Source organism: Chiloscyllium plagiosum, chromosome 34 (genome assembly GCF_004010195.1).
Source record: "Chiloscyllium plagiosum isolate BGI_BamShark_2017 chromosome 34, ASM401019v2, whole genome shotgun sequence".
Taxonomy (NCBI): domain Eukaryota; kingdom Metazoa; phylum Chordata; class Chondrichthyes; order Orectolobiformes; family Hemiscylliidae; genus Chiloscyllium; species Chiloscyllium plagiosum.
The window spans coordinates 38,086,905-38,113,054 of NC_057743.1; the positions used below are offsets into that span (position 1 = coordinate 38,086,905).

Consider the following 26,150-nt stretch of genomic DNA (forward strand, 5'->3'; position numbering starts at 1 on the left):
GCTTTACTTATTAAAAGTAATGAGGAATGAAAGGAAACTACTCCAGCTATATTTTACAAGATTGGAATTTAAACAATGTGGGTATTGGAACACTCTGATTGCGTTGTTTAGGATAAAGTGAGTACTGCAGTTGCTGGAGATCAGAGTGAAGAGTGTGCTGTTGGGAAAGCACAGCAGGTCAGGCAGCATCCGAGGAGCAGGAGAATTGGTGTTTCAAGCATAAGCCCTTCATCATTCCTGATGAAGGGCTTATGCCCGAAACATCATTCCTCCTGCTCCTCGGATGCTGCCTGATCTGTACTTTCCCAACAACACACACTCGACTCTGATTGGGTTGTTTGCCTTGATCATACTGCAGTCTAGTTTCTGACGTAATTGGATTTATGTCTGTATGTGAGATGTTTATATAAAATCATGGAATGGATTCCAATGCAGCAAAGACAGCCATTTGGCCAGTTGAGCCTGTGTTGGCTACTTAGAAAAGCAGTTGAGCAAGTCCCACTCCCCTGCCCTTTCTCAGTGTCTGTTCCTCCTTCAGGTGATTGTATCAGCCTCTCAGGCAGTCTGTTCCTGGTGATAAACCTCTTGCCGTGTAAAAACCCTCTTATTCATGTTGGCCGTGTTTTATTTGTCACTTCTTCTCTTAAGTCCATTGCCTGTGGTTCTCGACCCTTCCGTCAATGGAAACAGTTTCCATTATGTCCCTCTCGACTTTGAACAACTCTTTGGAATCTCTTCTAAACATTCTCCAAGAAGAGTCATCTGGTTTGATTTTGCTGGTGAATTATTAAAAATGATGGTAAATGCATGGAATTAATGTCTTGAGAGGTGACAAATCTTTGGCTGGTGGAGGCTGCTAACCTTTTCCAGCCTGTATTGTCTATGATGCAGCAGTTAGATTAATGTCATTGTGCTGGGGTCTTTTGCAATGCAGATTTTAAATCGAACACTGAGTTGGACCCCAAACTGTCCCTGGGGGAGATGCCTGACAGCATTGGCGAACACCTGAAAGTTGGCAGTGTTTTCACTTTCCGAGTGACAGTACTACAGGCCAGTGGGATCCCACCAGAATATGCTGATATATTCTGTCAGTTCAAGTAAGTAACCTTTTTTGTTGCAATTGTGCTTTGTAGTTTATGATTTGGAGATGCTGGTTTTGGACTGAGGTGTACAAAGTTTAAAAAAAATCACACAACACCAGGTTGTTGGACTATAACCTGGTGTTGTGATTTTTAACTAGGTGGTTTATGTACATATTGACAGTCTGGGAGGTCACATGCAACATCTTGAATTGTCAGACAGCTAATGACAGGTTTCATTTTACTCTGGATTCTGCTACTTTTGAAGTGATACAATATCACTTTATCTATCGTGAGCAAGTTGCTATTTTGGTTGTTTTTATGATTCCCTTAGGAAATATTATATGTTTTTAAGCAAGTACACTATTTTCACAAACCTTTTCCTCATTTTCTAAACCAACAGCTTAAGGTAGAGGATGAAGCAAATACTATAATACAATATTGAACTAAGTCAAATAACAATGTTATCTTAAATGTTGATAAATAATTTTAACCTAACTCTATTCTTTTCCTCTGCACCTCTGACTTAATACCCCATCCATACCTTTCTCCCAGTCTCTCGCTGGTCCCCCCTCCCTCAGTCTCTCCTCCTGCCTTCCTTTTTCCCTTCTTTTAACCTGAATATTTTCCTTTACTACAGTGAGTTGCTCCACCTTGTGGGCTTATTTTTAAAAGCTGTCACATTTAAAGACATCGATGCAAGTTGCTCCCTCAACATCTATTGGATTCATTCAGCACAGAAACAGAACCTTTGATGCAACTTGTCCACACTGAACAGACATCCCAATCTGACCTAGTCCCATTTGCCAGCGTTTAGCACATAACTCTCTAAACCCTTCCTATTCAGATACCCATCCAAATGCCTTCCTCTGGCAACTCATTCCGTATACACACCTCCCTCCGAGTGAAAATTTCCCTTCCGGACCTTTTAAATCTTTCCCTTCTCACCTTAAACCTTTCGCCTCTAGTATTGGATTCCCTGACCCTAGGAAAACGACCTTGGCAGTTCACCCTATTCATGCCCCTCATGAATTTATAAATCTCTGCAAGGTCACCTCTCAGCCTTTGACACTCCAGGGAAAATAGTGCCAGCCTATTCAGCCTCTCCCTGTAGCTCAACCCTCCAACCCTGGCAACATGTAAATTTTTTCTGCACCCTTTCAAGTTTCACAACATCCTTCCTCTTGAAGAGTGACCAGAATTGTACACAGTATTCTAAAAGTGACCTCCCCAATGTCCTGTACAGCTGCAACGTGACATCCCAGCTCCTCTACTCAATGTTCTGACCAATGAAGGCAAGTATACAACTGCCGCCTTCACATCCTGTCTACCTGTGACTCCACTTTCAAAGGTCTATGCACCTATTTTCCTAAGTCTGTGTTTGGCAGCATTCCCCATTAACTACCACTAAGTGTGCAAGTCCTGCCCTGGTTTGCCTTTCCAGAATGCCGCACCTCACACTTATCTAAATTAAACACTATCTGCCACTCCTTGGCCCATTTGATCAAGATCCTGTTGTGCTCTGGGGTAACCTTCGCTGTCCACTACACCAGTTTTGCTGTCATCTGCAGACCTAACCATGCCTTCTTTATTCACACCCAAATCATTTATAAAGATGACAAAAAGCAGTGGATCTTTCTGGCACAGTGCTGGTCACAGGCCTCCAGCCTGAAAAGCAACTCTCTACCACCATCCTCTGCCTCCTTCCTTCAAACCAATTTTGTATCTAAATGGCTAGCTCCCCCTGGATTCCATGTGATCTAACCTTGCTAACCAGTCTTCCATGTGGAACCTTGTCGAATGCCTTACTGAATTGCATATAGTCAACAACTATGACTCTGCCTTCATCAATCATCTTTGTCACTTCTTGAAAAAGCTCAATCAAGTTAATGAAATACAATTTTCCAGTCAAAAATCTCTGTTGACTACGTCTAATCTGTCCTTGCCTTTCCAAATTCATGTTAATCTTGGCCTTCAAAGTCGCCTCCAACACCTTTACCCAAAACTGACGTTTTGTAGTTCCCTGGCATTTCCTTCCAGCTTTGGCTCATTAGGCAACCTCCAGTCTTCCAGCACCTTGACTGTGGCTGTTGATGATACAAATATCTCAGCAATTTCTTCCCTAGCTTCCCACAAAGTTCTGCAAAATACCTCGGAAAAGTCCTAGCGATTTATCCTGGGTATTTAACCTCCTGACGAGCACTAACAAATCTCCCCACGAGGATATTGGTCCCCTTCCAATTCAGGAACCTATCCTCTTTTACAGATCATTTCTACCCCTGAAAAAGATCCCAGTGGTGCAAGAATGTGAATCCTTACCCCCTGCACCAGTTCCTTGTTCATCTATTCTATCCTCCTATTCCTACTCTTGCTGCTACTTGGTTTCCTTAGTATTAGGAAGTTGTAGTATTCTAACTTTTCCCAGTTAAATTATCAGCTTTGAGACTCTGAAGTTCTAAAACTTTTGAGTGAGAAAATGCTGCTTAATACTGGTACACAATCCTTTATCCAATATCCTTGGGGCCAGTTGTTTTTCAGATTTCAGAATAAATGACATTTTCACAGTGAAATAAAAAAAACACTTAGTGAACAGCAGACCCACATGTAACTAGTACGAGTGCTGAGACCCACTTGACACCTGCTAGTGCTGGGCCACGTCACATCTGAGTGTCATGGGCCGAGTGGGTGTGGAGTTGGGTCATCTGCTCGCATGCAAAATAACCTTGTTACACAGGAAAAAACTTCACGAAAAATCTTCGGATTTTGGAGCTTTTCAGATTTCAGAATTTTGGTTAACTGGTTGTGTACCAGTATTGAGATTCCATTTTTTTGTATAAATAGTTTACCCATGCACATCAATATCAACTTGGATCCTAATAATTTCATAAAAGTGAGTCTAGCATCTGAAGAACCAGTAAAGCACTCTACTATCCAGTTTATTTCTTTCATTACGACAATGACTACATTTCAAGAGCCATTAATTTGAGAGTTTGACACCTGTTAGTCAAGACAGGCATTATATGGTTGTGCATATTTCTTTTCTGATGAACCGAAATTATCAGTGAGGTGCTTGCTGAGGCACTTCAGAAAGCATTAAAAGTCAAATATTCAGTGTAGAATCGGAGTTATTATAAAGTTGTAGGTGTGTACTGTACCTTTTCAGGGAGCTGAAATTTCTGCCTGGCACAAAGTGTTCTGAAAGATTTTAAAATGTAACAGTGGGTGAAACAAATAGCTGGAACTGTATTACCATGATACAAAAACAAATTCAAATTTCAAAACCAGCCAGCTATTGAATCTTATCTTTGCATCTTCCTCTATAGATTTTCCTCTGTCATCTTTTCTTCAGTATTCTGCTTCACAGGCCTTTCATATGAACAGGTACCTTTCAAAGAGTATTCAGCTAGCAGTCTATATTTGGTGGTTTTCTTAACGGTTCCCCCCACCGAACTGTTCAAAATGTCCAGTTTTATACCCCAAAACTTTGGATCATTTCATTGGTTTGATGTCATCAAAACCCTAAATTCAAATTCAATTGGATTTTGGTATCTGGAGCATAATTTAAACTGGTTGAATTTGAATTTGTTTTTGTATCATGGTAACACCATCCCAGCTATTTGTTCCATCCAATGTTACATTTTAAAATCTTTCAGAACACTTTGTGCCAGCCAGAAATTTCAGCTCCCTTAAAGGTACAATACACGTCTACAACTTCATAACATTGTACCTAAACCAAAACAGGTTGTGTATTAGGTTCCCTTCGTATTAATGAATTGATTCTAGCTCTTTAATGGCTGCTGAGATGCTTCTCTGTGCTTACTCAAATCATTGTCGAGACTTTGCATTTATTGAATGCAATTTAATTAAATAAAACGTGGAAATTTTGGAAGGTCTGGCAGCATTTTTGGGGAGAAAAAGAGCGTTGACATTTTCAGGTCTGTGCTGTTTTGTCAGGTCTGAATATGCAGCACTTGTTCGGTGTGACAAGTTAAAAAGCTTTCCATCTTGCGCACACCAGGACAAATGCAAGAATTCCAGAGATTTTTTAAATTCACTTCTAGGATGTGGGTATCACTGGTTGAACCCGCATTTATTGCTTGCCCCTAATTGTTAAGAATCAACCACATTGCTCTGTGTCTCGTGTTACCAGACCAGATAAAGATGACAGTTTCCTTCCCTAAAGGACATTAGCAAACCAGATGGGTTTTTCCTAACAATCAGCAATGGTTTCATGGTCTTCATTGGACTCTTAATTCCAGATTTTTATTGAATTCAAATTCCGCCATCTGCCACGGTGAGACTTGAACACAGGAATGTTATCTGGGTCTCTGGATTAATGGTTGAGCAATGATACTTTACATGATCGCAATGCTTCATGTTGTCTTCATGGCATAAAATCCTGCAAAGGAACCATTCTGTACAATTGAAAGGGACAAGTTTGCATCTTTTAATTAACCAGAAGCTCAGGGAATCTATAGTTCCCTGTTGCTTTCTGCATGGCAACACCTTGGCCAATCAGAGTTGACCTGCTGACCAATTTTAGTGTAAATTGTTGTAATCATTTAAAGTTTAGCATTCTTGTGTTTATCCTGATGAGTGCAAGGCAAAAGACATCAGTAGCATCTCTCCTTGTTACTGACCAATTGATTGTTGCTGAAATGTCCGAATGCTTAATGTGCTTGCTTTGAACTTTCCCATGCATCATTTAAACAGTGAAGTGAACTTTTTTGTTCGTCATTGCTGGGTAAATGTGTATTTCTTCCCAGCTTCCTGCACCGTCACGATGAAGCTTTCTCGACTGAACCCCTGAAGAACAGTGGCCGGGGAACACCACTTGGTTTTTACCATGTGCAGAATGTGAGTCTGGGACATGGGTGTCTCTTTTCCAAAGTGCTTGACCAACCATTTCACAAATATATTTGAAATGCTTTCCTGATGTAAGTTGGAAACCTGTCTTTATCTCCATTGTTTGTTTAGGTTGCTGTCGAAGTAACTGAATCATTTGTAGAATACATCAAAACAAAGCCAATTGTATTTGAGGTATTTGGGCACTACCAACAGCACCCTTATTATTATCAAGGACAAGATTTCAAGAGGTAAATGTTATGCAAAGAATTATGAAAAGGTTTCAAAATATTGATGTCTGTTAAATAAATAAATAAATTGCATTTGCTCTATAAGGATTGTGTAAAATCAAAACTGCTGTTTAGCCCCATCTTTCTTGCAATCTTTTAATGGATATAGGCGTTGTTGGCAAGGCCAGCATTTATTACCCATTCCTAATTGCCCTCGAGCTGAGCTGTTTGCTAGAACAATTTCAGAGGGTAGTTAAAAGTCAACCACACTGCCTCTGTAGTGGATCCGGAATTGGATGTAGGCCAGGTCAGCTAACGACAGCAGATTTCCTTGAGTCAGCTGTATTAGTTACCGTGATGATTTTTTGCAGTGAAAAACGGTAATTGTCTTAGTCACTGTTACTGAGATCAGTTTTTATATTCCAGATTTATAAACTGGAATACAAAACTGTTGAGCTGTCATTGTGGGATTCGAACCCCTGGAGCATTAGTCTGGTTTTCTGACGTACTAATGCGGTGACAGCCACTGTCTACCTCTCTGTTCCCAGACTTGATGTGACTGCACACACAGATGTATGCATTTAGACATGCGAGCATGCACATCAGTCTACCAGTAGCTAGCCCTAAGTCATTAGGTCTTTTTGATCTCAGTGTATATTTTAAAACCCTGAATCACTTTTGCTTTTCATAATCAAATCTCACAACGTGGGAAAGGAATGAGAGAATATAAAGTTACCAGTGTGATGGCCTCTTCCAGTTGTTTGTTTGCTTTTGGATCCATGTATGTTTGATTATTTATTTGGAGCACTTTGCATAGTTTTGGAAAACGAATAAACTCATCTTTCTATTGCCTTTTCCCACAGCCCACCACAACCAGTTCGCAAATATTTCCCTCCTCCAATGCCTCTTTCAAAGCCAGGTAAGTTTAAAATGGAAACTCCTTTCTTGAGGCGACATTGGGTATGAAGATGTGTTCACTTTGTGTAATTGCAGTGAAGTTAAAATCTTACTCATGTAGCTGATCCACCCCTTGTTATTTGGACCTTGTGTCTCCTCTATCATTTCTCACTTCCTTTAGATCGAGGGAGAAGTCTGTAATTTTTCCCATCAGCACAAGCCTAACCTTCTGGCAATTTATAGCTTGCACTCAGATGGGATGTGGCTGTCCTTGTATACCAGCTAATTAAATTAAACAGGCAGATGCAGCAAACAGTTAAGAGGGCAAATTATATATGTCTTCATTGCAATAGGATTGAGTTCAGAAGTAGTAATGCCTTACTGCAGTTATACAAGCATTGGGAGACCACACCTGGAGGATTGCAGGCAATTTTGGTCTCTGCCTAAGAAAAGATATGCTTACCTTAGAGTGCAACAACGGTTCAGTAAGCTGATAAAGGGGACAGCAGCACAGTTCTGTGAAGAGGGTTTGGTTCAGCTGGATGTGAATTCACTGGAGAGGTGATCTGATTGACAAATGTAAAATTCTAACAGAGCTGGACAGATTAGATGCAGGATGGGTTTTTGTTTCCCCTGGCTACAGAATCTAGAACCAGGGGTCACAGTCTCAGGATAGGGGATAGCCCATTTAGGACTGAGATGAGGAAAAGTTACTTCACTCAAAGGATAGAGAACGTTTGGAATTCTCTACCACAGAAGGCTGTGCCGGACAGTTTACTGTGTAAATTCAAGAAAGGAGGAGATAAATCTTTAGATTTTAAAAGCATACGGGATGTAAGGAGCAGGTGGGGATATAGCATTGAGGTAGATGATTAGCCATGATCATATTGAGTGGTGGAGTAGGCTCAAAGGCTGAATGGGCTACTTTTCCTTATTTCTGTGTTCACTTTGTGCTTGATCTTTGGGTTATGGAAGAACTTTAATGAAGAAAAAAGGGGTCTAATATAGTTTTTTTTAATGGCAGACTGATCCTGACCTTTTTCCTTATCACAGTCTTGTAATTTGATGTGTTAGTTTATCTTTCAACTGCTACAAGTAACAAAATTGCATGTGGAGCTTGATTTTCTCTGTTGAATAATATTTAATTAAATTTGCAGTTGTCTTCAATTCTTATCAGAATGAGAATAAATTTCTCATTCTAACGTCGGATTTGTATGAATATATTTCTGTACTGAGTGAGTTTTTGAAAGATGTTTGCTATAGCAAAACTTAACAGCAAAAGAAAAGATCTTTGACATTGGTTTAATGTTACCAGTCTAAATATACACTTAAGGATTTGGAAGATTTTGTAATTATTTTCAAGAAAGATGCAATTGCAAAGTAAAAAGTAAAGGTTTTAATTAATAATGAAGACTTGTAGACAAAAATACTCTTTTCATATTTTTAATTTTCCTTGTTAAATGTTTCTTTTTCTGTTTTATTCTTTCCCTCTCCTTTTGCCTTCTGCACCATCCATGCCCTTGATTTCTCTTCCATTTCAGGCCATGAGCGAAAGATTGAGTTGATTAGATATCTGATGTCTGGCTATGTAAATGTACAGTTGCTTGATGCTCTGTCTGAGAATGCCAACACGTTAGTCTCATCCACTGCCGGCTCATTCATCAACAGTGCTGATCAGCTGCCAGAATTTCTCTTAAATCCTCTTCCCATATGTCACGTTCTGAAAGTTCCGAAGCATCATGGTTGGTAACTAGCACAGAGCCATGGCAAAGTAGAGATACCGTAGCACCCTGCCTAGAGTTGTCCTTCCCTACCTTGCACTGCTTTTATAGCTCACATGTACAGATTATAGCTTCCCTTGTTCATGGTCAAATATTGCACTGCATTGTTCTGAAGTAGATGCTCCAGGCAAAGAGAGAGAGAGAGCTTTGTGAAGCTTAACATGTCGCGTATCATTGTGTTAATATTGTTGTGGGGATTTGTGTCTTGTCTTATGGATCATCATTTAGTATCTTTGGAGTTTAGCCGTTAAGGTTTTCTTTAAGAAAGCCTAAAAGTCTTCCCAATTTCTTTTGAATTGACATGAGAAATTTATTCAGTGAAACAGCGTTTGAAGTCACAGAATATGGATTACTTTGAATATGTAATTCTTCAAATATCCTGCCTCCAGGATACTAGAAAACTTTCCAAAGTGGAGTGTGAAGTGGTCAGACTTTCCATCTAAATGTTTCTGGTTCAGAACACAGACTGACTTGGACATGGGTTTTCCAAGGCACCTATTCTTCAATCATGTATTTAGCTTCTAAGTAGCTGCTTTCTCCAATTTGAATATTCACAAGAAAGAAAAGTATAGTTGGTTGTGCTTGATCTGATGAAAAAGGGGCAAAAATGAAACTTCCAAATTATTTTTCCCAGGTTGTAAAAGTAATTAATGGTGCAAAGTGTTGATGGGCAAGAGTAAAGTTTTGTATCCTGATGAGCATCAGAAGAATTAATTTCTTAAAACATTCACTCATGGGACTTGGCAGATGCCAACTGAACCAGCATTCATTGTCCATCCCTAGTTGCCCTTGAGAAGGTGATGATGAGCTGCCTCTCTGAACCACTACAGTCCATTTATGTTTAGGTAAATTACAATGCCGTTAGGGAGGGAATTCTAAGATTTTTGACACAGTGGCACCGAAGGCACAATGATAAATTTTGGCGTCAGAATGGTGGGAGGCTTGGAGGGGAAATTACAATTGGTGGTCTTCCCATGTATCTGTTGGACTTATCCTTCACCTACCCTGATGACGTTTCAACCCTTTGCTTATCAGGAATCGACCTTGCTCCATTGTAAAAGTATTCAAAGACTGTAAATCCATTTTTTTTTAAATAAGAAAATTCCATAGACTCCTGACTCTGAGAAAAACATTCCTCCTTGCTTCTGTCCAAAATAGGTCCAGCCATTTTTTTTTTTAACAGTGACCCCTCGTTCTAGATTCTCCCACAAGAAAAAAAAATTATCTCCACATCTACCTTGTCAAGATACCTCAGGATCATTTTATCTGTTTCAATCAACTTGTGTCTCGCTCTTCAAAACTGCAGCAGATACAAGCGTAGCCTGTCCAACAAATCTTAGCAGGACTTGTACACTTAATGGTAAGGCCCGAGGGAGTGTTGCTGAACAAAGAGACCTTGGAGTGCAGGTTCATAGCTCTTTGAAAGTGGAGTCGCAGGTAGATTGGATAGTGAAGAATGCATTTGGTATGCTTTCCTTTATTGGCCAGAGTATAGAGTACAGGAGTTGGAAGGTTATGTTGCAGCTGTACAGGACATTGGTTAGGCCACTGTTGGAATATTGCGTGCAATTCTGGTCTCCTTCCTATCGGAGAGATGTTGTGAAACTTGAAAGGGTTCAGAAAAGATTTCCAAGGATGTTGCCAGGGTTGGAGGATTTGAGCTACAGGGAGAGGTTGAATAGGCTGAATGAGCTGCCAGAGGAAGTGGTGGAGGCTGGTACAATTGCAACATTTAAGAGGCATTAGGATGGGTATATGAATAGAAAGGGTTTGGAGGGATATGGGCCGGGTGCTGGCAGGTGGGACTAAATTGGGTTGGGATATTTGGTTGGCATTGACGGGTTGGACCGAAGGGTCTGTTTCCATGCTGTACATCTCTATGACTCTATAACATTTCCACATAAGACAACTTTCACTTCCCTGTTGCATGGAATAGTCCAATAAGCCTTATCTGAACTGGTTCCAACTCATTTGTGTCCTTAAAGAAAGAGACCAACACTGTACATAGTACTCCAAGGGTTGTCTTACAAAATCCCTGTATAACTCCTTAAAAAGTCAAGTCCCATGTAACAAATGATGACATTTATTAGTGTGCCTATTTAGATAACATGCTGCATTAGATGTAGCATTCAATAATAAGTGAAGTGATAGAATGAAGCAGTGGAACAGGCATTGAAGAATTGGCAGAACTGGGAAGCTACCAAGTTACTGAAAGAAAGCAAAATGAACTGTCAACTGCATTAACAAAAGAAACCAGATAGCTGTTGACAAAGAAGACTTATTTAAAAGTAAGAAGTGCTATTGCCTTTCAAACATTTGAAATGTGCAAGGAGTCAGTAACAGTCAAAGTGTGGTGCTGGAAAACCACAGCAGGTCAGGCAGCATCCGAGGAGCAGGAGAGTTTTGGGAATAAGCTCTTCATGATGAATGAAGGGCTTATACCTGAAACATCGATTCTCCTGCTCCTCGGATACTATCTGATCTGTTGTTTTCCAGCATCACACTTTTTGACTCTGACCTCCAGCATCTGCAGTCCTCACTTTCTCCAAGGAGTTAGTAACAGGCAAGCAAACTTATTAGGATTTACTAAGTCTTATTGTATCTTTAATTTCAAATCTCCTAGACTGAAGCCAAGTGTATGGAGTGAACATAGAAATTTTCTTTAATCAAAAACACTTTTTATATTATTAAAACACATTGTATAACGTTTGTTTTTCTAAATACAATGTGACTAGCACTTATGATTCTATCCTATTTGGTAAATTTAACTCAGTGCATGAAAATGAAGCAGCCAATGTACCTCAAACACTTTCTTATACAAATGAGTGAAATACCCTTTTCTGCCTAGCCACAACGATGTGATCAGTCTTGTTTTGCTTGTTCTCTGTCATTGTCAGAATGATGGTTAGTTACCCAGTCCACATCCAAAAAGCTACTTGTAGTGATTATAACAAGGTCAGCCAGGTGGACCTCCTGGACAAGGTTAACAACTCCAGTCAGGGAGCCCTGGCTGAGTGTCAGGCATCCAGTTCACTCTAAGAGCTGCTTCTGAGGTGACTGATTCAATGTCAAGGATTTGCCTTGTGTAAATAAAAGGTAATTTGGTAACAGGATACCAGCCTATGTGGAGTTATTTCACTTCTTTTACAAAAATGTTTGAGGAAAAGTTTTCTCTGTCAGGCTATGTTCTGATCAATGTAACTGTTAGGTCTATTACTCCTTCACTGCTGTTCCTCCGTTCAGTTGTGTCGATGTACAACAGTAAATAAGTGTGTATTGTCCAACATTTGCCATGCTCCAATGAAATGTATTTTTATACATTTTATCATTTTTAAGCTGTGCATATTTTTTAATATGTGAAGTTATTTGCATTTTAATCAAATAATATTTAAGTATTATAACTCCCTGGAAACAGCCAGTCTCTGCAAAGAAAGTTGGATTGTTTTGTTTGTCTTTCAGTGTTACCAATTAGAAAGGATTTTCCTGGAGTGATTTTGTCAGAATTACTGTGAAGTAAAAATTACTCTTGTTCAATGATCCATCTAACACAAGGCTTCTTCATTCCTGCACAGTTACGCTATAATGTCTTTCAAAGCAGCCCAATCTGCATTTGCCATTTCAAAGCCAGTACCACATTGTGAGCTCCTCACAAAGGGTATTTAATTTGTGTCTGTGATCAGTGGACTGTGTTAGTAGCAGTTTCAGCTGCTCTAAGCAAAGGAACCACCCTGGACTGAGAACCTGCTCTCGAGGTGTTGAGGGCTGACTGAGTTCATCATTAAATTGCAATGAATCAGGTTGCTTGTTCTAATGTGATCATGACCTCAGCATATTGAGAGGGCCTGTATATTGGAGAATGGGATCTGAATATTAAAATTGGCACGGAGGTCAGACTCTGAATATTAGATCTGCACAGTAGTTGCCTTAGCAAAATATTTTTGTCTCTTCCATTTGTTTAACTTTTGATCTTCAACTTGGTTGACACATTATTATTTTGGCAAATGAAATGGAATGTGTTTGTGTTGATATTTTGAATGCACTGTTGCAGTTGGTGGAACTGAAGTTGCACCTATTTTGTGCAAAAAAGCTTTCCATAAATTAGAGGAAACTATCTCTAAGACACAAAACCAGTAAGAAAATGCAGTTTAGAGAAACCGTTCCACACCCAAGGCAACAAATATGAATCCAGAAATATTTTAGGATTCTGTACATGACTGAATAACATCAGATGAGAACCATGATGAGTAAATGCCAGTGTTGGACTGGGGTGTTCAAAGTTTAAAAATCGCACAACACCAGGTTATAGTCCACTAGGTTTATATGGAAATATTAGCTTTTGGACTGCTGCTCCTTCATCATGAAAAAACAGCAGTAAGCCATCACCTCCACTGGGGAAGAGAACTTCAAACCGGACCCTCTGACAAAAAGTCTTCATCTTAGTGTTCAACAGCAACTACTGGATGAATATTCTTAATTCAACAAGTTTAGTTTGATAGCATCTTGCAGTTCTATAACCTTCATCATCCCTCCCATACGACAGTGACCACATTTCCAAAAGGTCCCTGGTAGTACTCAAGCGGAGGCTAGGTCATTGACTGACTTTGACAAACTTGTGATCGATCAGGAAGTCTGGGGTTATGGACAAAAATGGAGCTAAGGCCACAATCAGAACCCCCATGGTCTTATTGAGATGGAAGAGAAAGCTAAGTGGCCTCTGCTGCTTTCTCATATGATTATATTATTCAGTAACCTATAGAATCCTAAAATATTTTGGCATTCATATTTGTTTACCAGGATGTGGAACTGTTTTTATTGTTTGCTTTAATTTTCTCTTAGTGTTGCTGGCCCTGATATGGCTGTAGCTTTTACTCGGCAGCGCACTGAACATTAATCCAATGACTCTTCCACTTAACTGTCGCAGAGTTTGAGCTACCAAAGTTCCAACAATTGTGCTGGGTAGGGAATTTGATCTAGAATCATAAAATCTCTACTGTGGGGGAAAGAGGCCATTTGGCCCATCGGGTCATGCACCAACCCTCCAATGAACATCCCACCCTATCCCTGAAACCCCACATTTAGTATAGCTAATCCACCTAACCTACACATCTTTGGACAGTGGGAGGAAACCGGAGCACCCAGAGAAAACCTGCGCAGACACAGGGAGAATGTGAAAACTCCACACAGACAGTCCCTCAAGGTTGGAATTGAACCTGGTTACCTGGTGCCATAAGGCAGTAGTGCTAACCACTGAGCCATTGGTGGTGCCCAGGTGGTGTACAGAACCTTTGTGGTGTGTGTGAGAGAGAAAGAAAGTTAGAGTTATCTTAGATTCAATCTGTGCACAGAGTTGTGTTTGTGTTTGCAGGTCCTGCAGTGTTTATATATGTCGAAATGCTTAAATCATCTTTATGCATGCCCTTTCTACAAAGTAATGTCACTGAGTTGTCAGAAGTACTATTTCTTGGCAAAGCAGGTTGGACATCTCTGGCGTGACCTCTTGTATCGGGACTGGGAAATTCGGCAGAAATACTAAATTTCCAGGACACCTCAGGAAGCTGCAGATTTACATTCTGTTATTGTGACCTTCAAAAGATTAACATGCATCATATTTTCAATCAATCAATTCATACTTTTATTTTCTAGAATTGACTTGACAACAATTTGATATTGACCAGCTGATGTTTCACAATTTCATGTTTCAGACATCAGATTTCACAGCAAATATCTTTATTCACAAAATGTAAAGTGGGAGGAGATGGTGTTAGGAGCCTGGGTTTGAAATGAATTGATTGTTTGTTTTATTTTTCTCCTTCTTCCCCGGATTTTCACTTTGAAAATGATAAAGTAAAAGGAAACTGGCTGAACGTTATACCTCACTGGTACTGTGTTAATTTTTGTGTATTGATGTTCCTTTCTTTTTTGTTTTTCAGTTCCAGCCACGAAGGTGAATGCCATGAGCAAACCTACCCTGGGGCAATGTGTCAGCAAGTATGATTTGCTTGTCTGGTTTGAGATCAGTGAACTGGAACCAACAGGAGAGTAAGTTGATAAATGACTGGGTCCATTTTTACTGACCAGTACATGGTCAGGAATGTCACAATTTGCAGGGACACATTTGCATAATGTTGGAGAATGTCATCTTGTGATTAAGTTTCATTAGTCCTGGTAAATTCTTGTGGATCTCTGTGTATAAATCAAAACTGATATGTTTTGAGTGGTTGCGTCACTCCAAAAATGTTACTATCTTGTATGAGTTATGTACAGAACAGGGTTGGGGGGGGATAGAGATGACAGAGCAGATAACAGTAGTGGGAATTCTGATCAGGTGAGTCACCCAAGGATAGAACAAAGTGCATTCTAAAGTATGAAAAGTTTAAAAAAAAAAGTCATGGTCCAAAGAGACTTGGGAGTCTGCACGCATTGTATCATCAATGGATGCAGAAACTAATCAAAAGGCTAATGGGATGCTAAAGGACTAGAAAACAGGCTGTGGGTAGATGGTGTGCTATATTTGCACCAGACCTCGAGTTACTGGATTCAGTTACAGACAGTATTCCTCAGCAAGGATGTACTGGCCTTGGTGGGACTGCAGGATAGGTTCACCTACAATGATACCCAGACTCCAAGGATTGCATCTGAAAGGATACGTTGTGTTGTTTTCCCTGGAATTTAGAAGGTTAAAGGGTAATGGGATTTAATTCTCCTATACTAGGAGGGATGGATGAACTTGATAGAGAGGAGCTATTCCCACTGGGTGGAGAGCCTAGAACTCGGAGACATTGTTTAAAAATTAAATTCACAAGTTTCAGGAGTGAAATTACTTTTACACACAAGAATGGTAAATGTTTGGAATCCACTTCTGCAAATGATAATTAATACTCAGCTATTGTTAATTTTAAATCTGAAATTGGAAGATTTGTCACTCATGGGTAATCAGGGATGTGGGACAAAAATGAGTATGATGGAGTTAGTTCACAGATCAGCTGTGGTCTCTTTGACAGAACTCACTCGAACTTCAATATCCTCTGCCTGTCCTAATGTTCCTGTGATAATAACTAATATGTCGTTCGGATTTGTTTGTAATCCTCCTTGCAAATGCTTTCTGCCCGAGAAAGCTTTTGGAGAAGCAAAGATCAACTTATAAAATTTTTTACTGGATTACATTCTGAACATGATTTATTAGAGTCAAGGAAGAAAGGTTTAGTTGAATCTTGTCCCCGTTTGTTGTGATTCCTGTAGTGATGATGTCCTGTCTGTTCTGCAGGTATATTCCAGCAGTTGTGGACCATAGTGGAGGCCTACCATGTCAGGGCACCTACCTGCTTCATCAGGTGAATGTTTCACATCAATTCATCTGTTTTAATATGTCCTTGGTAAATAATTTATGACAGATGAAGTGGTCTAGCTTTGAAAATTATTATGCACACAAGTGCTTAATTTTCAAGCCTCGATAGCATTGAAACGCAAACATTTTTAATGGACGTGTTTTCAGAAATACCATTGTTACTTTTTATGTACATCCTTCAGTGATATGCAGGTGGTCCCTGACTTATGAACGTCTGACTTAAAAACGCCTATACTTATAACCAAGATCCTATTTTACTACTAATTTTGAGGTTCTTACATGCAAACATTCACTTGTATTTGTGAATGAATATTTTATACTGTACATACAGGGTTTCCCCAGATTTTTGTTTGTCCAACTTAAGAGCACTCATGCTTATGAATGCGATCCTATACAGAGGTATCATTTTAAAGACTGGACTTGCGAACACTTTCTGGACTTACAAACAGCTGTTTTATGCTGTCCTGGACTGTGTTCCAACTTGTGTACGAATCAAATTGGGAACAGACTCAAGAGCCATTCATCACCCAAGGACGACCTGTAGCTGTCCAATTGTTACCAACTTCAATAATTTTATTACTTTGTATTTTAGTTTTCTTTTAATGACATATGTAACTGCATGAATTTATTATTATGCATTTCATTTGTATCATCTTCACATCTTCATAATTCAGCATCTGCTGCCATAATGATTATTCATTAACTCTTACCAGTCCTCCTATTTATCCAACTCTAATTCCATCGATAAATGCAAAATACTGCAGATGCTGGAAATCCAAAACAAAAACAAAGTGCTAGAGAAAGTCACCAGGTCTAGCAGCATCTCTGTAGAGAGTGAAACAGCATTAACATATTGAGTCCAAAATGATTCCTCTTTGGAGCCCCATGGCAGGGATGTATTAGGAATTCTGTCTATTTATCTAAAGCTAGGGGGTCACTGTTTAAAAGGTCACCTATTTAATACAGATATGAGAAGAAAACATTCCTCATTGAGGATTGAGTCTTTGGAACTCTCAAAATATGGTGGAAAGAGAGCCTTTGAATATTTTGAATGTAGAGATGGCGAGATTCCTCATGAGCAAGGGAATGAAAAATTATTGCAGTGTGGGTGGGAATGTTGAGTAATAGTGTCAGCCATGATCTCATTGGAGGGTGGAACATTCACCTGAGGGGTAGAGTGGCCTACTCCTGCTCCTAATTCATGTATAGTATGTTCTGTTGTGTAGAATACCTGATGTAGATATAGAGTCTGGCTTTCTCTATCAATTTCTATTTCCAACTACAAACTGCATCCAAAGCCTAAATCCATTGAACATCAGATGGTGACAATCTGACTAAAGTTGTAATAACAAATTACATTTCATCGTTATGTTATAGAGGGCATTTTATAATACTAGCTCCAAATTCTGAGACACAACAATGTTTTTGTTTTGATATTTAATTTAGTTTTCTTTAAGTTCAGCTGGCTGATGAATCTGCTTTGCCAGTGCTTAAAGTATTCATTCATTCAGTTCTCTCCTAGTCAATCTGCCACCTTGCACTATAATCGGCTGTGCTAACAATATAAGTAGACATGTAAGTTGTGAAGGGAATAACTTGTATTTGCATAGCACCTTTCAGGATGTCAGAACATCATTAACTGCAAAGCACATTAGTGTAAAACATTTGCTGTTGTAATGTAGGTAAACAGAGCAACCAATTTGCATGCAGAAAGGGTCTGTTGACGGTGATGAAATAATTGACCAGGTACTTTAATTGGTACAATAGGTTGAACAATAAATGTTGACCAGGATTCCTCTGTTCCTCCTCAAAAAGTGCAGTAGGATCTTTTCATCTTCAGCTGAGAGAGTATCCAGACTGACCCTTGGGCAGTTCCAGATTCTCTGCTCAACTCAATGTTAGCTTTGATTTTTTTGCAGAAGTTCTGGAGTATGATGCGCACCTGGAACACAAAAATGAGAAGGTAGCCACTGAACCATGTCTGATACAAAATAATCTAGAACTTCGTTTTCTTTCAAATAGGGAATTCAGCGCAGGATTACAGTAACAATTGTGCATGAAAAGGGCAGTGAACTTCATTGGAAGGATGTTCGAGAGTTGGTTGTTGGTGAGTGCCTCTCTGAAATCCTTTATCCTTTACAGCAAATTGAAAATAAAGTTTGATTTATTAAAATTTTTGATTTTGCTGCTTAGCTGATTAAGTTAAACTTTCACAAGTGTTCCTCGAATTCTTTCTGAAAGGATTTCCATAATTGATTATGTTTGAACTAACAAGATACAGTTAGTAGCATACAGAAACAGAAGTTGCTGGAGCAACTCAGCAGATCTGGCAGCATCTGTGGAGAGAAGTAGAATTAATGTTTAGAGTCTAGTGATCCTCCTGCAGAACAGAAAGCATCTGGGAAAAGGTGGTGTTCATTCTGATCAGGGTTCAGGGAGGGGAAGCAAAAGAAAAGAGTGAGTCAAATAGATGGAGATGGTGCCCAGCGAAAGAGAAATAAAGAAATGACAATGGGATTGTTAATAATAAGCCAAGACAGAGAGACATTGAGTGGATGCTAACATGATGTGTGAATAGTCAAAAATGGATTGGCTGTGCTGGGAACACCCCATATAGAACTGAACCTGAGGTATGTTGGGGAGTGGGGGGGATACGTAATGAACATGGCTGCAAGTGCTCACACTTTGAAATTGTTAAACTCTGTATTTAGTTCTGAGGGCTAGAAGATGATATGGTTTCCCTCTAGCTTGTGTTGAGCTTTGCTGGAACACTGCAGCAAGGCTGGGACAGAAATATTGGCGTAGCAACACAGTGGTACATCTGTAGTGATTGTAACAAGGTCAGCCAGGTGGACCTCATAGAATGAGCTCCCTGATTGAGGCTGTTAATCAGCTCCAATCAGGGAGCCCAGGCTGACAGATATCAGTGTCAAGGACTCCCCACATATAAATAGCAAAAAAAAGAGAACAGGAGTGTCAGATATCCTGTTCATTCTGAAGGAGTTGGATCAGTGTCAAGGACTTCCCACGTGTAAATAAAGGATGACTTAGTGATGGGATACTGGTCTCTGGAGTTATTTCAGTGTCGAAGTGGCAGGCACCTGGAAGTGCAGCGTCGTTTTATCAGACAGAGCTGAGATCTGTGCAAGGTGGTCACCCCGTGTATGACTCCTTTTGTCAACATAGAGGAGACCACATTGTGAGCAGTGAATACAGAGGTTTAGAATTACCAGAATTTGTTACATTATAAGTTGTACATCTAAATTGACTGAAGGAAATTGCCATAGTGGCTCAATGGTTAGCACTGCTGCCCCTCAGTGCCAGGGACCCGGGTTTGATTCCATCCTTGGGCGACTGTCTTGTGTGGAGTTTGCGCACTCTTCCCATGTCTGTGTGGGTTGCCTCCCACAATCCAATAATAAATTGGCCAGGCTAAATTGCCCACAGTGTTCAGGGATGTGAAGGTTAGGTGCATTAGTCAAGGGTGAATATAGAGTAATAGGTCTGGGTGGGTTACTCTTCAGAGGGTCGGTGTGGACTTGATAGGCTGAAGGCCCTGTTACCACACTAGGGATTCTATATTCTATATCAAAAAGCATGTTTCTTTGAATGTTGGAAGAGTATGTACCCAACCAGCCTATGCTGAATCACCTCTAAGTGGGATACTGCAGTTGAACAGCACCTGTTGAACAATGTAGATTGTGCTGAGAATTGCTCTAATGACTAACTTAAAATTATCAGGATCACAATATTGGTCATGTATGTTTGCTAGAAGATATATAAACACAGACCTGTTCCCTAGAGGAAAAGGAACAAGTTGAGGCACTGCATCTCTCTTGCTCAAATGAAAGAGGAGGGTACCATAATTCGCTGGTGCATTCCCTAAGGCAATGCTTGAACCATTGTGTTGGCTTCCTAACCAGTCAGCAGTAGGTATTGTTGTTCTGTTTGTAATTTATGTTCTTGTGTCTGTCCGTCCTGATCAAAGCCTTCAGCAACATTTCTCTTTTTCTTTCAGCAATGCTCAACTTCTGCATTATCTAGCATTCCCACTTTAATCTGAACAGGCATTGAGAATTTGCAAGCTGATTTGTGATGAACTCATAAATTTCCTATTAACTTCATTCACAAAAATAAATGACAAAAAACTGTTCAAGACAGGGACATGCCACTTTCATGTGCCACTATTTTTCCTCTCATTTCCCAGGTCGCATCAGGAATAAGCCCGAGGTGGATGAAACTGTCGTAGATGCTGTTTTGTCTTTGAATATTATTTCTGCAAAGCATATCAAATCTTCACATGAGGCCCATAGGTATGTCTTTTACAAAAAGGGAGAACACATTGTGAGGTTCAATTCTTTTTGCCCATACTTTCCTGAAAGAGCATTCGGTATCTGGTAGTGTTTGTCTGTTGGCGTACTGCTGGTTACCTCCAGGTGGATTGTTAGTGTGGTTTTGAGGTTATACCAGCTTCCACTCTTCAACGGAGCAACAAATTGCTGCAGATGCTGGAATCTGAACTGAACACAAAAAAATGCTGGAGATGACAGCTGGTCAGGCAGCATCCATGGAAAGAGAGCAAGCTTATGTTTCGATGAAGAGTCATTTAGATTTCTTAGCTTGCTTTCTCTCTGAATGCTGCCTGACCTGCTGTGATCTCCAGCATTGTCCACGTTTAAGTGATTTGTTTACCAAAAATCCAGCACCCGAGACCAACTAATTGAAGCTGTAGCAGTGAAGGTGATCAAGTGATGTCTGCAACAAGCTTTAGCTTGTAACATGTTGAAGTCAATCAAAACAGGAAGGATTTGAGACATGGATATTATGGAAATAAGTGAATGGCTTATAGACCAGGCTTGCCTGAATGAAGAGCACCTCATCCGTCAGTCTGAGAGACTTAATGTCCTCAATTAGGTTCTAATGTATAAAGGGCCTTGATGCTGAGCAGGATTGAAAGTTAAATTAAGACTCGCTTCACAGGGTTTGGCCGTGAAGAAATAATGCTATAGTCAGGAAATCTCTTAACCTTTTATGTTCTGTTGTTGTAGATCAGTGACATTTTTGCAATTTATTTTGTTGCTTACACAAGTCATGTCTGGCTACTTTTTCTTTATAATAGGCTGCATTGAGTTCTCCATTTCACTCTTGTCTTCATTGCTACTAATGGATGCCTCTTGTATTTTGCAGGCTGTTTCTTGATTTGGATTTACCTAGGTACTTTGTGTTTTTCACTGCTGATTGTTTATTCTGTGCATGTTAGATTAGCAACCCATATTTTTTTCCTCCTTTATAGTTGTGTAATTATTTATTTGATTTGCTTTTTATGTATTCATTCTTCAGTGCTGTTCTCAAGCTTCCTCTTTATATCACAGGCTTGGGAAATAATCAAAGGAAAACAGTTTAATTACTTCTGAGAGGACCCCATCATAGACACCAGAGGCTCAGAACTCTTTCCCTATTGCTCTGAAGATCCTAGAACTTGGGTGTTTAGTATCACAAGATTGAAGATCTTGTGAAGATTGCTAGCAGTCCTCCATTCACTGTGTATTAATGTCGTTTGCATTTGGTAAGCAGAGTAGTCATGATTTGGAGATGCTGGTGTTGGACTGGGGTGTACAAAGTTTAAAAATCTCACAACACCAGGTTTTAGTCCAACAGGAAGCACTAGCTTTCGGAGCACCGCACCTTCACAAACCACTTGATGAAGGAACAGCGCTCCGAAAGCTAGTGCTTCCAATTAAACCTGTTGGACTATAACCTGGTGTTGTGTGATTTCTAACTCAGTAAGTAGAGTAGATACTCGAGAATGGAATCTGACTGGCTGACGATTTCCCCCAGTTTGCCTTAAGTTCACACTCTGAGGGATTGGCCTTCCTCTGCATAAGGAATTGAAAAGGAGAATTTAAACTGTGCCAGCACAAAAGTGATAGTAAAACTCATCTGATCAGATAGTGTTTGTAGAGAGAATGGATTTCAATATCCAAATTATTAAGTATTCATTACTGACCTGAGACCTTGACTTTCTCTCTTGCTGTTAGATACTGCCCAATCTGCTGCGTTTATCCAGCATCTGCAGTATTTTATAACTGTAACTGTTTAGCAGAGAGTTGGGGCCAACAGTGTTACCCCTCTGATTGTCTAAGCTATTGGAGTTCAGTGTAGTTCAATGATCATTGTCTTCTGTTACTGTAGACAAATGCAAACCACATTAATACACAGTGAATGGAGGACTGCTAGCAATCTTCACAAGTGGTGTGATAATAACCTAGCTAGATGGGTGTATGCTACCAACAGGAACGTGGTTGTGAGCTTGAAATTATGCTGATATTTAAGGAGATAGCTTGCTTGGGAATAGCCACAATGATGTGGAACATAAGCTTTGAAGTTGCAAGAAATTTAGTGCAATAAGCTTCAGTAGAGTCAGTCATGGGAGGCTTGCAAGAACCAGTATCTCTAGGGTAAAGAGCAGAGTAAATGTTTGGGATTCTCAACATCAGATAAGCAGAGTAGATGCCCGAGAATGGAATCTGATTGGCTGATGATTTCTGCAATAACCACTCTGCCTTAAGTTCACACGTGGAGGAATTGGCCTTCCTCTGCATAAGGAATTAAGAAGGAGAATTTAAGTTAAGGTTTGTGAAAAGGGAATATTGTATGATTTGCACTTGCCCTAAAATATCACAAGTAGTGAAATATTGCAAACTTTTCCAGGCTGTGGCTGCTTAGAGTTGGAGAGCACAAAATTAGCTGGAATTTGGATTTGATCAGGAAAATGAGAGATTACTTATTGTTATAACCACACTTACAATCATAAAAATGTTTAAAAGAAAATAGCCTGTGATATAAATAATTATTTACACTGGCAGTGCCTGTAAAGCACCAGTTACATTATGCATTAGTCTCCAGGATTCCTATACAACTTACACATTACTCGTTTGGCACACCTCTTGTACAGTATCCCCATACCTTTCCCCTCGCCTTTAATAGTGGCAGTAATGTCGGTCTGTTGTAACAATCTAATGTTCCAGTAATATTTATAAAGTCCAGGTACTAATGCTCAATCCAACCAGTATGTTGTTAATCAGGTGACTTGTGTAAATGGTATTTATGACAGTAGTGTGTAGCCAAGAAATAACTAATATGATTTTGTCTTGCCTCTTGTCTCTGAGCCACTCCATCATCTCTAACTCAGAGTGATTTTTGACGCCCCATTCCCCATTGCCTCAGATTTAAAACTCTCATCCATTTGTTTAAACTCCTTAATCCACATGCTACTTTTTACTTCTATGACCCGTTTCAGCCCTTCATTCTCCCATTTCTTATTAAAGAGGTGAAGTTGATTGTGAATTCATTCTACTTCATAATGATTAATGTAAATGTGCAAGAAATATCTTCATTAAGTACTTGGCCATTTGCTGTAACACTGGCTGACATGGCTGTGTGTCTAATTTTGATTGCTTCTTCTGTGAAGCCTTTCAGACTGCATTCTGGTAAGGATGTTATATAAGTCCACGTTGGTAAGGGCTGCCCAATATCTGTGAAACTGTAACTCAGCAAAAGGCAGTGAGTTGAAGATGATAATTCTGTTTTTATTTCTATAACTTGTTGCAATGAGATAACGTTGATGGCTTATTGCAGGATTTTTCTGCACGGCTACAGAACATTGAATTTTGTGTTGTCTATATAGGTTGGAGGTTCCTCACATAATTCCAGCTGCACTTTTACCTTCAAAGGCAGGAAGGGAACCTTGTCCTTCTGCATTTCTTATGTCTTGGTTTCAGAGCAATTTCTGGACATTTTCAGGATGGTTAGCTCCAGTTAGCCAGAAATATTGTTAGGTGGGTGGATCATCAGGAAGGCAAACTCTGGAAAAAGTGCCTGGGAAAGCAGCTTTAAGCAAAGTCACAGCCTCTTGATGCAGGGGCTGACCTTGTAGTGGGTGTGTTCAGATCTGAATGCAATAAAAATAAATTAAACACTTGGATTCAATGTAAAATGTCCCATGAAAGGGATAAGTACCACCCGTTGAATAGCAGCCTTATGTTGATAAAGCAGGTATTCACAGAGTGGGAAAAATTCTCCTTTTCTAAATTAACCCGGTCTCCCTTTCTTTTTAACAAAAGTGAAATAGTCCAACTGTCTGCACTTGACGTCAGGATGGCACTGAGCAAAATATTTACCAACAAGCATTTTTTTTTGAAAGACCTCGATTTATTTACTTCAGGGAGCAATTGATCATTGAAAATCCATTAGTTGCCTGAGTTAAATTCTGGAGAGCATAAAATTTATTTTGTAAGACTGTTGAGTCACAAATGTCATTTCTACTCTTCTTGATTAAAAATGATCCACAGCAGAGGCTTCACATGTTACAGATGAAATAATAGTTTGCAAATTTTAAAACAAAGATTCGTTTTGCAAAAGGCCTCTCATTGTAACTTAAACAACAGACAAATGCAGACTGCTGTGAATATTAAAAGAAAAACTTGATGCAAATTAAAATAGTTACCTGAAAACTATTATACATTAAATTAGCTTATTTCATTAAAAAGGAAAATTGCCATCCCTGTGTGCACCTCTTTGACTCCATATTAGGAACATAGGAACAGGAATAGACTATTCAGCCCCTCGAGCGTGTTCCACCATTCAGTGAGGTCATGGCTGATCTGTGGTCTAACTCCAGGTACCTGCCTTTGGCCCTTATCCCTTAATACTTTAGCTATGATCTATCTCAGATTTAAAATTCACTATTTGAAAAATGATTTAATTTGTGCACATGTTTTCATAGATACATAACATCATCTGTGTCAGAAATGATGTCATCTAACATGTGTTATATACCTTTCACAGCACTGCCTCTTGGGAGGTTTTCCAGTGCTTTGTGTAATTACAAATAGGAATAACAAGACAGAGCAGCAAGGATATATTTTAATCAGTGCATCGTTGCAATCTGAAATGCTCTGCCTAAAAGGGGAATGGAAGCAGATTCAAGAGTACAAGGGAGTTGGGTTAGTGGTTGAAAAATATTCGTAGAGCTGTGTGGGAGAAAGCAGAGATGTCAGACTCTGATCACACTTTCAGGTATGATGGCCCAGAATGGTCTCCTCCTCCTCCTGTGTAATGCTGTGCGAATAATTGTTTTACACAATGTAGTTTAATACATAGGAAACGGTGTGTTCTTTGAGAGGAATTATGGGAGGAAGAGTGAGTGACCTTTGACAATATTTCCACTTTTTCCCACATTATACCTGCATCCCTCAGTTCCCTAAGAGCACAAAATATCTGCACAGAGACTGTGCAGCCAATCTCCTCCAGGCCAGAGAGTTCCAAAGATCCACAACTTGCCCTGAGTGAGGCAATCTCTCCTGATCTGTCCTAGCTAATGAGCACAAGATCATGGGTAGGAAGTTTTCATTGCAAAGAGCATAAGTAGTTAATTCCAATATATGGGATTAACTGCATACTGCAAATGCTGATGGTCCACTCAGTGTTAAATGTCCCCAGCTGTGGCCCAGAAGTCCTACTATTGCATGGCAGTTTTTGGAGCCTTTGTTGCAAAGGGTTATGGTGGCTGAGCAGGTGCAGGATTCACTGGCCTCTGTTTTCTTAAGCATCTTAAATAAAGCACCTCAGCTCAGATAGTTGAATGCCTTGGTGAGGTCAGTAAAGGCATTTTATGGAGGGTCTCCTTTGACCACAACATGTCAGTCCTACAGCTGCAAGTGAAAAGATCAGGTCAAATATGGATCTCCCAGTTCTGAAACCAGACTGGGAACCTGGTTGGACTAGTTGAACTGAGAAGGTAATAGGGAACCAGATACTAGAATCCAAGTCGGGAAAATAACTTTAGGGATGGCACTGCTGCAAAAAGACAGGAACATTCCAAACCTATGTTCAGATGTAATGAGAGGTTGGTTTGCTCAGTTGGCTGGATGGTTGGTTTACAATGCAGAGTGACACCAACAGCGTGGGTCCA

General features: G+C 39.8%; 1 protein-coding gene across 21 annotated transcripts in view; it reads left to right on the top strand.

Moving 5' to 3' along the window:
* The window catches only part of kif1b (kinesin family member 1B), a 244,283-nt gene that overhangs the window by 189,385 nt on the left and 28,748 nt on the right, over positions 1-26,150 (top strand). For 10 of the 21 annotated variants that reach the window (XM_043676209.1, XM_043676219.1, XM_043676216.1 and 7 more), the window contains 10 exons: positions 935-1,097; positions 5,846-5,936; positions 6,057-6,175; positions 7,018-7,073; positions 8,593-8,793; positions 14,763-14,871; positions 16,097-16,163; positions 18,200-18,284; positions 20,385-20,490; positions 21,365-21,391. In XM_043676209.1, coding sequence (XP_043532144.1) covers positions 935-1,097; positions 5,846-5,936; positions 6,057-6,175; positions 7,018-7,073; positions 8,593-8,793; positions 14,763-14,871; positions 16,097-16,163; positions 18,200-18,284; positions 20,385-20,490; positions 21,365-21,391 — 1,024 coding nt within the window. The remainder of the gene's footprint in view (positions 1-934; positions 1,098-5,845; positions 5,937-6,056; positions 6,176-7,017; positions 7,074-8,592; positions 8,794-14,762; positions 14,872-16,096; positions 16,164-18,199; positions 18,285-20,384; positions 20,491-21,364; positions 21,392-26,150) is intronic. The other 11 variants (XM_043676218.1, XM_043676221.1, XM_043676226.1 and 8 more) reach the window with 3 other exon arrangements.